A 16,591-nucleotide genomic window follows, 5' to 3' on the forward strand; every position below is an offset into this window, starting at 1 on the left:
TGTTCTCTATTTTTTTAGTATGGGGGAATTCTGGACAAGAACCAAAAATTTTTTTTTCCTCTTGATTTTTCATACATCTGAAGAAGAACGATTATATACTGAAGCATCACACGGAATAAATAAAGATTTGTTTTTTCTGCATCTTTAGATTATATAGTCAAACATTTTTTTTTTGTGTGTTTTCTACATGTGCATGTTATTTTCTGTATTGTGATTTCATTTGATGAAATGATTTCTAACTATATCTGCTTGGCAGGAAAAGTGATTTGCCGTGAGAATCCAGTGGCACCTAATGCTGGTAACGTACAGAATCCAACTCTCCACAATGACGAGGGCGAAGTCTACAAAGATGTGTCTGGCCCAACCATCAGTGGCGTGTACGGCTCTTTCCCCAACACAAACATTACTGTCAATATTACATTAAGCCCTCAGGCGTTAATGGGGCAGGGTCCAATCACAGTGACAGCCAACACCGCTGGTGCCAGCAGTGGAGGCGCCACTGGGTCGAGTAGTAGCGGCCCAATGACGTCGTTATCAAACGGTTTAAGATCTTCTACGCAGTCCTCAGCTACTCCCACAACGATTGACCTTGCTCAGGCTACCCCTTCGACGTCACGAGGTGTTACGGGAAACAGCAACACTACAGAGGAACGCATCCATGCAATGACTCTGGCCAGTTTCACACATTCCAAATCACATCCTAGCCGAGCCTTATCTGGTCTAAAGTCAGGTTCTAGTAGTCATGGATCTGGCAGTTCAAGACTGGACCGTAGCGGTCAGCCTGCCTTTCCTATTCATCTTATTCCCAACAATTCCAGCTATGAAGCCAGCGTAAGTAAAAAAAGTCGGCTGGATGTTGGCTCTGTTTCAACATCAGCTGCAACTTCCACTATAAACTCCTCTGGCCCTTTGTCTATCGACCACATAGAAAGGGCACATTTTAAGCGGATACTTTCAAAGCCTGATGGTAGCCTTTCACGAAGCCTGCATCGTGCTATAATTCCTGGAACATCATCTTCTTCAGCTCTTCGACATGGTATCATTTCTAGCCACACCCGACCATCATCAGCTGCAACTTCGACATCGCTTACTGCAACAAGTGCCGCACACAACCGATATGCTTCCCTTGGTGTCAAGGATGGTAACTCTGCAGATAATTCTGTCATTTTCATCAAACAAGATCCTGATTGACCAAAAACTGCTGATGGTACAAGAGTAAGACGTTTTGAGGTACAAAAGACTTTTTTTTTTTCTTTCCATTTTTTTTTTTTTTTTTTTTTTTTTTAAAACTCACTAGTCATCAACATGATGGGGATTATTTCTCCTACATTTGAGAAAAAATTGTTTCACTTGCTCCATTCTGGTCAAACCATGTAGTGGTATCTTGTTTATTAACAACTGCAAAAATATATTTTGCAGCAATGAAAAAGTAAAAAAAAAAAAAAAAAGAAAAAGAAATTTTTAAAGTTATTTAAAAAAAAAATTTTTTAGTGAAAGGCAATTTTTTTTACATTCTTAAGAAAAAAATTTTCTAAATTAAAAAAAAAATATTTTAAAAAATAACAAAATTTGTCACAAAAAAGATCACAAAAATTTGAATGCCTTTAATTTTTGTCACTTGTCTCCCTTTTTGTTTGTAATTTTATTTTGTTTCTTTTTTGTTTTTTTGAATTGTTAAATAACTAAGAAACCACAATAACCAGCCAAAAAATTATGGACAACGTTTGTTAAAAATATGTAAATGTCATTTTATTTTATTTTCTAAATTTTAAATTTATCATTCCAAGGTATCACACGCCTCTTAAAACCAAAGCACAAAAAACACATCACTTTGTTAGAATGTTTGGGATATGGAATTGCAACATTTTTACAATTGAACTGGTGTTCATCATATTCTTATATTTGTCACAAATTCATGGGGATAGGGGGAGGGTAAATTGTATGATGAGTACTATGCCAAGTTAAAATTTGATTGTGTCTATAACATTCACTATAATATATTCACATTATGATAATACCACGTTGAGGGAAGATAAGCAACTTGTGTTCAGTGAATTGTTTTCTCATTAAATAATCTCGATGAGTTGATATAGTTTAACATAGATGAATACAAACGATTTACTTGCCTCTATACAGGGAAGAGTTACGCACATTGCCAGTTTTTAATGTGCGGAGTGTCTAGCTCCTCAAAAAGGGGCACTTTGATACTACTTCTTGACTGGCAAAGGAAGATGAACAAAACCAGGATATCCTTAAGCCGAAATGAAATAAATGACCCAGCTAAAACATCTTAGATTATAGAAATACAGCAAACATGACTATACTTGACCTTTTGGTTAGGAGCAGCATGTAGTATCTGTTCTGATACTACACTTAATCTGTTCTGTTTTTGGTTGATGAAGTAGAAATACTTCTAGACTGAGGTAACTTTTATTTTTGTCCTAATCCAAAGTGCCCCTTTTTGAGGAGCTAGACATTCCACACATTAAAAACTGGCAATGTGCCTAACTCTGCCCTGTATTTGGTCGTTCTACAGTTGGTCTAGTGAAGAGTGGTGGGTACACGACCTTTCTAAAATGTTTGACCTCAAGATTGCCACTACCCCTTTCACTTTTTATACTCCTGAAGTATAGTTGATAGATGTGTGTATATTAATATCCTTAGCTTTCTTAATCTGAACTCACAAAACCACATCAATATGAGATGGCCCTTTAGTTTGGGCAATGAAATTAGAACAAATTGATCCACATAGATTTAATAATGTCACACCAAGCCCAATGATAGACCAAATATTGTGGCAAAAACAATTAAGATGAGGATACCAGTTTGGTTGGAAATATGCATATTTCCCTCTCCCCATCTTTTTTTGTTTGTTTTTATCAATAGGGCTTATTGTTATCTTTCAATGTTGAACCATTTTCCTACATCTCATTCCTGTATATTCTGTTGCCACAGTTTTTTACAAGGACATACATGTAATGTGTGTGTCTGTGTCTATATGTATATATAATGTACATATGTGTGTATATATATATACACACACATACACACACACACACACATATATATAAAATTAAATGTTAGAAAATGTGGAAAAAATTAACTACGCTAGTTATGTGTGACAAAAAATTGATATCTCATATTGAATACTCCTCACTTCCATCAAATTAAAACAAACCCAAGCAACACATCATGTGCAGTATAAGAAATGCCACTCATAATATATCATTAAAATATTACCATCGTCCCAACCCCTCCATCCCCACTCAGCACAATCAGATCCTCACGCAACTTTGGTAGCCTCCATAAAACCAAAAATACAGACAAGCACAATAGAATAATGAATAACTTAGATATAACTTTTTTTACATACAAGCATATGCGTTCATGCACAAAAATATGAAAAATGAGAGACCTCCCTCCCCCTCCATCACCTGCATCAAATCCATTATTGACATAATAGACATAAAATATTTAAAATTCAAAAACAAATATTACATATACCAATGTAACGTTCCAAGGGAAAACCCATTCATTGAGCATCCTAGCATGTTTATTTCAAACATGGATTACAATAAACATCTCTGATACATCCATTTTCTTCCTTCAAGATATAAACATAAAAAAACACTGTTGAACCCTCTGCAATCTTTAGAAATGAAAAGGGATCTGGACACACCATACGATTGTAGACATTCAAAAAAGAACACAAAATACTTTAACTCTTTATGTATACCACAAATCTACCAACAAAATGACTGCATACATTTCCGATATCACCGCAACAACAGTGAAATGGGTTTCCATTCATGAGCTCTTAGAGTGTCTTAGAGTATACAATCTGCAGCATTTTATTCTACAAATAGATCACACTCTTGTCACTCACATCTATTAAAAGGAGAAGAGCTGCCTATTTGCATAATGTGTCAGGAGCTCTACACAGAACTTCTTATACTGATGGGCTGTGTGGACTTTAAACAAACCCAAATGAAGCATTAACAGGAGAGTAGTCTATGGTTGATATTTAATAAAATTGACCCAGGAAAAATGATTGAATTTCTTAAAGAGATTAAAATATACAACAAAATATAAGAAAAGATTTCACAAGAAAAACCAAAAACAACTGACCAACATCTAATACATTACAATCAATGTTTCGGCATTAAATAACCCAAAAGTCGTTGCTATGTTGCAAAACAAAACACAAAAAAAAAAAAAAAAAACAGCATCTTAGTGAAGAATACAAACTTTGGAAACTCACACAAAAATCTTTAAAATATCCTAAATCTTGCATTCTGAATATTGCATCCTAAACATGTGAAAAAAGTTGCTCTCAACATACTAACACCAAACCAAAGACGAACACGCCCACTTCACCCAGTATTTCTTAACGAATGGCCTTTACTTTTTCTTTATAATAATAGCAACAAAAATTGTATTCACAAAAGACAACATAAGACAAGAATATACAAACATAAATGAGCTATCAAGTTAAAGATAAAAATGTCCTTTTCACACATTTGCTAGAGTTTAACCATTATTTTAACCAATCTTTAATGTAATGAAACAAATACATCACAAAAATCTGAATTGAATCACAATCTAACCCTAACCATCAGACAATGTGTGTAACTTTTTCATATTACATCAGCTTTAGCAAAAATTATAATCTAAGAACTTGTTACTGGACAAATGCAGAAGCACATTTTTTTTTTTTTTTTTTACTTTGCTTTCAAGACCAAATGAAGCATGTCATTCACCACAAAATATTCGTAAATGTATCTCTCATCCCTCTTTTTTATTTTTCCCTTATGCATCACCTCTTATTTTTTATTCACCTTTTATATATATATATTGATATAATACTATAATTTAATACTATATAATTATATTGTATTGTATATATTAATATACCAACATGTAAAAACTGTTCAGCTATATATATATATATATATATATATATATATATCTGATTGAAAGATAATTATATTTTATTTAATGAAACATTCTGAAAATAAGTACATTGTATTTAACAAGAAGACTTGTTTTTGTTTTTTTATTTATTTAATATCTACATTTCTATTAACTATGTATACTACTCACAGTTTTGAAAATCAAACACAAAATATACATCAAAGAAAAATGAAAACTATTTTGAAAATGTGCTCTATAACAGAATGAGTGATTTCTCGTTCAGCTGTGGCGGCCAATTAGTTATTGTAGCGTTGCATGTTGCAGTACCAGTTTTTCAGAATGTTTCATTTCATAAAATTTTGGATTTATTAATCCATAAAATGTTATGTACAGGGTGGCATATAAATCACTTTACCATTTTAAAATAAAATATTGTTTTTGTAAATTCATTTTTTGACTTAATTTAAAGATTGAATTTTGATTTATGTACAAAAAATAATGTCATGTAAATGGACACCATTTTCAGCTTCGCAGATGCAAACTCTTTTTAAGACAAAGTGACTTATGTGCCATCCTGCATATACAATGCTAAGTATGTGTACATTTTAATATTATAATTATTATTCTATTTAAATTTCCACGCACACATCCATTTTTGGAACTTAGGGACATTTCTTTGTCCATTATAAATTCTTAGATTTCTTTATATCTTTTTCAAAATTATTTTCTTTTTCATCTTTTCAGTCAATCCCACAATCCCACATGACTGAAATTTAATGAATGTTTTTCTACCGCATCACTTGTAAGCGGGTGATGCTGAAAATCACCGCAAAACTGTTGGGTTAGTATGACAGCGGCCAAGCACTGGTTGGCAACAAATTGGACTGTTTTCTGGTCAAGATTTGGTGCCAGGCCATTGTTGATGTTTGCAAAGAATTGGTGAAAAAGTTATGAAAGCGCGCACACACACATAAAAACATAATAATCACTTAGATGCCAATATATATATATATATATATATATATATTAAATTTATTTATACAAACATTAATGGCTACATATTTGCATACATGTTTCTGTAATCACCCGCGTATATATATAAGCTTTCATCTCTGATTCTTTGTATCCAATCACTCACCCACATGCCTTACTTATTTATCTATATACAAATAGGTGGAGCACTTTATTACAGGAATGATGGTTTCTGCTTAGTACAGGATGTCCCAAAATTAGCCATCGATTTGGAAATATATAAAGGATTAATTTTGGGACACTCATATAAGTATACAAGTTGCACCAAAAGCTCCTTCCTTTTCTTCTTTGTTGCACATTGAGATAGAATCTGCCAGAAGTCTCACTTTTCTATCTCCAGATTTTTTGCTACCAAAAAAATATAACGAGTGATGTACTTTTGTATCTTATTCTTCTGTTTACTCTCACTTCTGACATCTATATCTATCCAATCAAATAAATGGAGATTGTATCGCATCACAGCAGGTCAAAAAAAAATATATCTTGATCAATATAGAAGATAATTTTATCGTTTATACCAACAAGAATAGGCCCATAAGTATGACTGCTGCTGCTGCTTATTTTCTATTCAATAATTTTTGCTCGTCATTTGGAGCAATTGAGGCCTGTGAGCTCAAATTTTGAAGAAAAATGTTTCTTTACTTTTTGGTATGGCCAAATGAGAATGAAAATATATCAAAAAATTATTTAATTCTACCAAATACCTTTTTTAGTTCATATTCAAATTCCGTATAATCTTTACTAAGTTGTGACTGAAATCATTTTTTTTTTTTTAATAAAAATAATACAAGAAGTATTTAAGATACTTCAGACTGATGGACCAAAATTGAGATTTTATGAAACGATGAGTCAAGATTGCTACATGCCAATGGCAATGGAAAATCAGCGGCCATATTAAAATCTTAATGATGCCGCTTAAACAGTGGAACACTCAATATTGACTCCATTTTTTCATAAAGAGAACATTCACTTTTGTATACAATCACTTTTGTAACTGCTCCACATTGTAACAATTTGAAATAGAAAAACGAAAATCAACAGAATTAAGAAAAAGTCAATCCAATATTGGATCAATTTTATTTCTTTTCATTCTGTTCTATATCAGAATCGGTCTATTTTAATTTAGTCCAGAAATTAAAAAAAAACAAAATGTATGTCTACAGCTAAATCACAGACTAAACCCATCAAACAGATCACCAAATTCATTTATTCAGAGCATAAACTGACTTTCTCCAGTAATCACAAAACTACATTGAAACACAGAATCGGGCTGGGTTGGACGGCTTTCCAAAACATAGCACCATTCTAAAATCAAAAGGATACCAATAACTGTTAAAGTAAAAGTTTATTTATGTTCTTCCAGTAGTTTTATATGATCTTAATTGTATCACACGAACTAAACAACCAGCCAATTGCATTGAGGTGTTTCAAAATCACGTAATGTGTTTCATTACGGGACATCGCCTGATCAAAAAAAAACCATTACATTAAATTCAGAATGGCATAATGGAAACATTATAAGGTATTTACATATTAAAGGTATTTGCAGCTTCTCTTCCAATTTTCTGATTTTAATCATGTTAAATCACATTTTATTTCCTTTTGACGGATTGATTGTTGCTATTTCTTCTGATGAGCTAAGGGCAAAATAGATTCACTGATTGATATAATAATTAAGTGATTGATTTTGTGCTACGAAACAGATACTGTCAAGAATTGTAAGTGTCAACTGAATTAAAGGAATAAATTGTAAGATGACCAACATAAACTTTAGAATATAGACTTTTGTCATTCATTCACTATATCGATCTGTAATTACACTGAGCTTCTTAAATAAGGATTGGTATATATTATGAGGAAATAAAGTATATTTTCACAGAAATATATATATATATATTATATATATATATATATACACACACACACGTGTGTGTGTGTGTGTGTGTTTAGAAATCAATTAGATGGTTGAGCAGAAAATTATTATAAAACGATTATTTGTGTAGAATGAATTACAAATTCAAACAGACTGATTCTGATTAAAAAAAAAAAAAAATGAGCTACATCCAAAGAAAATTTTGCTTCAGCGTTGCATCCCTGTGTCTGTTTTATATTTTAATGGAATGTGCTCTGACGAACTACAAGCACTTGTCCCCCTCAATGTAAATACCCTTCAGTAACCTGACAAGCAGCAAAATCCCACCCCTTCACTGTAGAAGTCTGTAGATGCTAGAAAGCATTCTACTCTGGTGGTTTCTTCCCACAAATTGCTCGACTTTGGAATTCCCTCCCTGTCTCTTGTTTCCCTGGCTGTACTGACATACAGAAGTTTAAATGTAATGTGAGCAGACATCTCACTGATCAACTCCCTACATAGTGACCTTGTAGACATGGTCCTAAATAGTAGCCCCTTATGTCCAAGTGACAATATGCCTTGTTTGGGATGAATAAAAATAAAAGAGTGTATTGATCTCAGATTGGGTTTGACTTTATTCTTAATACTGAATTAATGGGAATTTTATTGGGAAATTAAGTAGATTACTCGCTTTTTTGTTTTATGTTTGTACATAATTCCAAAGATACACACGGTATCTTATAACTTTTTTTTTATAACTTTGATGAAAAAAAAAAACAAAATAAAACTAGTGTCTCTACAAGAGAAACGAAACTGTCTGTTCAGAGTGCCTTTTCTTGCATTCCTTAAACTCCACTGGATCATTTTCCTCCAATCATTTTAAATGTGTTTACATAGAAAATCATGGATCTTTTTTTGTTTGTTTGTTTGTTCCCACGTATAAAATACATAATGCATGCATTCACTAATCATTTTTTTTAAAGTTAGCAAAAAAAAAAAAAAAACTGCCATTTTTATTTAGTGGTTCATCCATCAAAATGATGAAAATCATCTGATCATCCGAGGGATGATGGCTGATTCATGTTAAGAGTTTGTTTAAATTGAGGCTAGTTTGTGCAGTATCACTCTCTCATTCCAATCAGCCTGATCCAGCGGCAGGACAAGGTCAATCATTAAATCTATCTGAAAGAATTTGTACTTACATTCCATAAGATAATCCGTTATCTTAAATCTTAGGACTTTTTTTTGCATTAATTGCGTGTATTCAAATAAGATATTGGTGGCTTCTGCTATCAAGAAAATGCCTGATTATTAGAGAACTTCTATGGATTTAATTCAAATCAAAATGGGTTGTGTGTTATGTGGAACATTATTCGCTCATTATAATGCGTGTCAACTGTACAATAATCAGTGAGTCAGCGACGTAACTGATTGCATGAATTTTCTTTGCAATTAGTTGCTCTTCAAAGTGAATCACTGCAAATGTAATTATGCAATTTGCAGTAATTTCTTCAAAATACGTATACATACATATACACACACACATACATATATATATATATATATATATATATATATATATATATATATATATTAATAGAGAATCAACAAAATAGGAAATGAGGGGGAGGGGAGGAGAATTTGTGCCTATTTTCTGATTCCAAAAACGATTCTTTTAATTTTTTTGGTTTATTTTTCTTTTTGATTAAAACTTGTCTTTCTACAGCCACTGTAAATAATTTTTTCTTCCTCTTTTCAAGAATTATCTGTGAAATACAATACCACTAGGGTGCTTCCCAACCTCCTATAGCATGATCATTTTCAACTCCAATGTTAACAAATTATTCTTGAGCTTTCCTCTTCAATAATCTAATTTGGACAAGTCTCAACCTTTGTTGCCAATCCTCACATTGTCGTTTCACCCTCCTCTTGACAAACTCAATAAATCTTATCCTTGAATTGCCTATGGGCCTTGATAAGTGGTGATTTGTTAATACATTTTATTAAATATTAATGTATTAATACAATTTATTTAGATAGCTCGATAGTGCAATATATGTATATATGTGTGTGTTTGTGTGTGTATATATATATATATATATATATATATATATATATATATAAGACACTGATAGAATTCAGATGAAAAATCCTGATAGATATTACTTAAAGTAATACTTTCAAGGTGATCAGAACCAAAAAGGAAAAGCTCAATATTAAGAATAAAACAATATATAAGTTTCGTGGGTAAATTTTAAATTCTGAAAAAACAACATATAGAGATGTATATTCGATTTAAGAATTTATTGCTCGACAAAAGGAATATATAGAAGGGGTTATTTTAATTGCCTTAATCCATGGATTTTCAACAATGGCTCATAGTCAAGTAATATATTCCTTTTGATTAAGGAAATTAAAATAACCCCTTCTATATATTCCTTTTGTCAAGCAATAAATTCTTAAATCGAATATATGTCTCTATATGTTGTTTTTTCAGAATTTAAAATTTAACCACAAAACTTATATATATAATTATTACTATAATTATTTTTAATACCTACAGACAATAGTGTTTCATCCTTTCGGGAATCATCAGTGCAGGGAGTTACAATTACAGCTAGTTGGGAGATTCAATTAATCCATTAGCAAGGAACACACCACACAGCCAACGTTAACCACGAGAAATACAGTTGAAATTAACATTTCTATAAAGCGTAAATGTCTAGACAGTGAGAGTGATCTTATGATTATGACATCATGAGCTGCATACGTGAGCTTAAGTGATCGACTTTCATTTCAACTCAAAGTGCTCAACCAAGTTCTTAAAAAGGCTGACATATAAATGAAAATTTGGAAATAAATTTGTAGTAAATTAAAAAGTTTACGACAAATTTATTCAACAAGGAATACAATATGCACTGACAGTTTAGCTGTAACATAGTTCTTCAATATGCTTAAAGCTAAAATCAAAACATTTTGTCAACAGTCCAATTTTTCTTAGCAAACTATGAAAAAAAGGCAAATCTTATCTATAGTTGCCTAGAGTGCTCTATTCTTTTTGCAAGGAGCTGATGGCAATCATTTACTACTTATATATATGTGTGTGTACAGCATAATCATACTGACACACTGGTTCTCGTAGGATCACCAAAGTTAAGCAACATTGACCCTGGCTAGTACCAGATGGGTGACCATCTGGGAATTCTAGGAGCTGTATGCACTCTCCACTTATCTCGGCATTTGTTTCCAGTCGTCCTGAACCTCCACTTGCCACTGGTATTCAACAATGCCGACTCAAGATTGGAGATTGCATAAAAAATTACTACAAAAATTCCACGCACAGATACCCTTACAGTAGATTATCCATAGTCTGTTCGAACTGAAGGAAGTTACCCTGTGTGTGTGTGTGTGTGAAAGAGGAATTAACCAAATTATATATTCATCAATGTTTTGTCTTTATTTTAAGACTTGCTTGGGATGAATAAATTAAAATAAGATATATTTGTTGCATTTGTAATGTGAAAAGAATGTCTTTAAAAAAAAAAAAAGCCATTAACAATTCAAAATGTATATAACGTTGTGAAATAAAAAGTGGGAGAAATTTTTTGACGTCATATAACCGTAAGAGATTTGAAAAGAATATGATGCAGTTTTTGTTCTTTTCGGAATGAATATGGCCGTTATAATTCAAATGTTGGATCAACACTTGCAAACTCAAACACAAATAACATGGAGGTTCTCCAATCAATCCCCTTTAATCAATAAACTTATTATGCTAAAGGACACAGTTTAACTTATTTACACCGTGGAAAATAATACCTATACCAATTAATATATATATTAGTATATGATAATTAACATATATTTAATCTATAAATAAATAAAACACTAATTTTATGTTACACATTGAATATTTAAATTATAATGACCATAGTCATTCAAAAAAGAACAAAGATTGCATCCTATTCTTTTCAAATCTCTAACAGTTAATCTCACTCACTTTATTTCACAACGCTATGCACACTTTGAATGCTAATGGCTTTTTTTTTTTTTTTTTTTTTTTGTTCAGACATCCTTTTCACATCACAAACACAGATATATCTTCAAATATTGTACTGGTATTTTATTTCCGTCAAATTATCTTGAAATAAAGACGAAATATTTAACATATAATTTTTTTTTTTTTTTTTTCATTTCCCCATCACGTTAAAATATTGTTTCTATAATTTTCACCATATATATATATATAATATATCCACACACCACACATGTACATACACATACCTGTGTGTGTATTAGAAAAGCATATGATTTATAAATGTACAATAAAATAATTCATTTCTAGTAAATAGAAGCAAACATTTGAGTCTTATTAATATTAATATCAGTTCAATGGTTGAATATATAGAGAGAAATGGATCAAACACACATATATATAGAGTGAAATAGATCAAACATACACACACACACACACACACATATATATATATAGAGAGAGAGAGAGGGTGTTAATGATCATTAAAAAAATGTGATTACTTTTAATACAATTTAATGCTTTGTCTTTTAGACATAAAAAATGTCCTTTGAGCTTACACTGTTTTGCATCACGTTTAAAAGGAAGTGTATTGTTGTTTTATAGTTAAAATATTAAATTAATTGTTGATACTTTTTATATACATTCTACACTTTTTTATTTACCAAAGCTACAAAAATGTAATTCATTGAAAATCTATTAAAATCAATTAAATCACACTTTTATATCTTTTCATATCAAGTTTTTTTTTTTTTTTGTATATCATCTTTTCTGTAAAAAAACAAAAATTAATATTGATTTCAGATCATTAAGCAAAACTAATTTATATAGAATTTTGTTCATTTCTCAATATTTTTTGATTTGACATTTTGTTGAAAAAAAAAATGCTGCATCACGATCCCCCACCCCCGTTTTTAATCTGGAAATTTCCATATATTTAGAGATGATGGTTCAAAGACTTTGATCTGAGTTCTCTAGATTTTCAAATATTTCCATTCTGCAATTGTTTTCTCTGTGTGTATATATACATACACACACACATAGATGTGAATGTGTGTGTGTGCATATATATATATATATATATATATATATATATATAATATATATATATATATATATATATATATAATATATATGTAATTTGTAAGAAATACTATACAGCAATAAAATGATTAATCAATTAAAACTATTGATTTTGAGTTCAATAGCAATCAGTTAGACAGACTGACTTGCGTGTAAATTCTGGCCTCTAGGCTGAATTGCTCTCGATCTCAAAATCAATGACTATTTTATTGCTGTATCCACTACAAATCCTAAATATTGCTTTTACTAACGTAATTGAGCCCTCTGTATGTTTTTTTTTTAACCTAAACCATATAACTCTATATATTTATATATGAAAATCATTTTAGTATCATGTATTATTGCTATTTATTTTTTGTCATATTTTCTGCAATTTTTTAATTTTTTTTTTTATTTTTCCATTTCTTTTGGCTTTCTGTTATTTATTTATAATTTACAAAATTTCCAGCCAAATCTTTTTTCTTTAAACTAAAAAAATGTCATGGATCCAAAAGTGCTTTTTTTTTACACAAATATTGTATACAAATGTTTTTTTCTTAATATTGGAGGTCTGCGTTTCTAAAATACTAATACGATACCTCCACCTCGTCTTTTAAGCCCTCGGTTTGTATGCGCAAATTGGTTAGTTGCATGCAATCATTTTTTTTTTTGTTTTGTTTTTGTTTTTTTGTTTTTTTGTTTAAGTTTTAGAAATCGATTCATTGTCTGATGTTAAAAAAAAATTCCAACCAAAAATCAAATTGTGATGAAAAAAACAAAAAAGAAACCAGAATGAATATTTATTCATTGAAATTCATTTTCCTTTCTTATATTGAAAACTCCAGATTTTAATGGGATATTTTGTTGTTGTTGAGTTTTCCCAAATTAGTTTAAGCAGTTTTTATTTTCATATACAATAAAGATTGTGAAAGATTGTCTTTTGATTTAGGAGCACTAATGAGATGTATAATTATTTCAATTGTCACTATACATTCGTATGATCTGCCATTAATACCTTCAGTTTCATAAAAGCACTCTGAAAACTCACCCAGCTATCAAATTTAACCAATTTTCAGTCATGAAACCAAAGTATCTGTTGAAGATGATATTTGTTTATTGTGTCAGTTGAAATGAACAAAAATATGGTTTTGAGCATTCTGCTTTTTTTTTCTAACACAAAATCACACACACAAACTTATATAATTAATTTCAAAATAAACAAATTTAACATTAATTTATATGTTTCAAGAATTCAATACAAAAACAGTTTATTATATAAAAGAAAGAAATAAATGACAAAAGTCTATATTCCAAATTTCAAGATGACCATCTTACAATTTATTTCTTTATGTACGTTGACATGCACAATTCTTGACGGTATCTGTTTCGTAGCGCAGAATCATTCATTTCATAGTAATTAAAGGAATAAATTGTAAGATGGTCAACATCATGAAATTTGGAATGTAGACTTTTGTCATTTATTTGTTATATGCAATGTAATTACAAGGATTAGTATGAATGAAAGGTGAAATATAATTGAAAAAAAAAAACAAATATATATATAATCTTTATGTATAATTCAAAATGATAATAGAGATATTAGTATCGATATTACGGATTTTCCTAATTTATAACCAACTTTATTGATTAGCGTTTGTTATGCGACTACATCTTGATTCATGGATATCTTTTTAAATATCCTTTTTTTTTTTTTTTTCACTTTTTATACTTTTTCAAGTCTTATTCTCTTTCGACCGTTACAGTTTTTAATAGTTTTGCGTAACCAGAAATGTTATTGCAAGTTTATAAAAATAATAATTTTTTTTTGTTAATTAATTTCCTCTGAAAAAAAAAATGCCAAAAGGAAATCATTTTATCTTGTATTCCTTGTTTTTGAACAGTAAATTTTGTAAACATTAATTTACATAATTTAATACCCCCTCATACACACACACACATATATATATATATATATATATATATATATATATATATATATATATATATATATAAAGGAAATGTCTACATAAAAAATCTGAATTGTATTCTTTATTCAAACAATGAATTTCTGTTCTTAAAATTGATGTTTTTCTTAATGAAATTTAAAATATATATATTAAGGTATTCAGGAGATAAAATCCATGAATTAAAACAAGGTTATTAAGAGTGCTGAATAAAAAAGAGCAAAAGATAATATTTTTTATTTATATAGACAAATATTACATAGTTGTTACACTGAACCAGATAAATTTTATTTCTGTCACCTGACAAAGAACTTTTGTTTTTTTTTAATAAGCCAATTGCTCTGTGACATTAGCATGTTCAGTGTAGCACTATGTAACATTTGTCTATATAAATAAAAAATATCATATATATATATAATACAAAAATTTCATTGAAAATTAATTCAAATTCTCAAAAAACATTAAAAACCTGTAAAGAAGGTCTACAGAATTTTTAATCATCCAACAAGAAGTACACACACACACGCACGGTGTCTCATCATTGCTGGACAATAAAGGTCATCAATTCGAACATTTGCAAACATGATTTTTCAGTTAGATTTGCCTTTTGTATTCAAATTCCATTTCACTCAATGTTTATAATTAAAGGTTTTATCTTCATTCGAAATGTGAGTACACTTTTTGAGACACCCTATATATAATATGTAGTGTGTGTGTGTGTGCGTATGTATGTAATGACATAAACTAAATAAACAAGAAAGCTTCACAAATCACTTGCTTAAAAGCAAGTACTGTATGATTTATCATGTCTTTTATCAAAACCTTTGAAAAATTTTCTCTTCATCAACAACAATTTTATCCCATTTTTCAAATGCCAAAGTTTTAATTTAAACAAGACAAAAGTTTAATCTGATTGGACAATCTGAATGTATACAAATTTCAACAACCAATCACAGTGATTCCCAATCTGTTAGCATTCTTATAACGTTTTAATAGCAATCCATATATAACCTTTTTGTTTCAAAAATTGAAAGTCATTTTTTGACTACAGTGGCAATTCTAAAGCTCAAAAACGAAAAAAAAAAATGTTAGACTGAAATAAGTTCTTTTCTACAACAAAATGTTTTTGCGTTAAAAGATTTATATTATGGCGTGCATAATGTTTCGATTTTTTTTTCTTCCAAGTATCATTTGTTTTTTTTTCTCCCAAGTATCATTTGTTTATTTTTCTCCCAAGTATCATTTGTTTATTTTTCTCCCAAGTATCATTTGTTTATTTTTCTCCCAAGTATCATTTGTTTATTTTTCTCCCAAGTATCATTTGTTTATTTTTCTCCCAAGTATCATTTGTTTATTTTTCTCCCAAGTATCATTAGGAGTTTTCATGCAAGTAATTATCCGTGATTGCCCACAAAAACAGATGGTGTTCCCTGGAGTCTGAGTCTGAGTTTCCAGCACTCTCCGTTTATTTCGATAAACATTGCAAATCGCTTTGCGTTTGTGCAGATAACGGTTGCTGACTTCTTTAAAATCTGGATGACAACAAATCCATCATAATTTCTTGGTCCTGGATATGACCTTAAACTATATCCGATGGTGAGGCCCCAGCTTGCAGGCTTGGGGAGTGTGGAGCCACCCTTTAATTGCCATTGCTCCTAGGTCCATTCTGACCCGGAGTGGTAGTACCTGTTAGGGTCCCAACTATGGGTTGAATAGAAACCGACTTAAAAAAAA

At 30.3% G+C, this 16,591-nt stretch overlaps 1 protein-coding gene across 1 annotated transcript in view; it reads left to right on the forward strand.

The window, feature by feature from the left end:
* Positions 1–1,281, forward strand: part of LOC145277046 (uncharacterized) — a 40,250-nt gene extending 38,969 nt beyond the window's left edge. Inside the window, exon 4 of the mRNA XM_080128685.1 lies at positions 257–1,281. Coding sequence (XP_079984811.1) covers positions 257–1,191 — 935 coding nt within the window. The 3' untranslated portion in view covers positions 1,192–1,281. The remainder of the gene's footprint in view (positions 1–256) is intronic.
* Positions 1,282–16,591: the final 15,310 nt, after the last annotated feature.

The sequence above is a fragment of the Euprymna scolopes genome, chromosome 5 (assembly GCF_053919585.1).
Source record: "Euprymna scolopes isolate OS-2025 chromosome 5, ASM5391958v1, whole genome shotgun sequence".
Lineage (NCBI taxonomy): Eukaryota > Metazoa > Mollusca > Cephalopoda > Sepiida > Sepiolidae > Euprymna > Euprymna scolopes.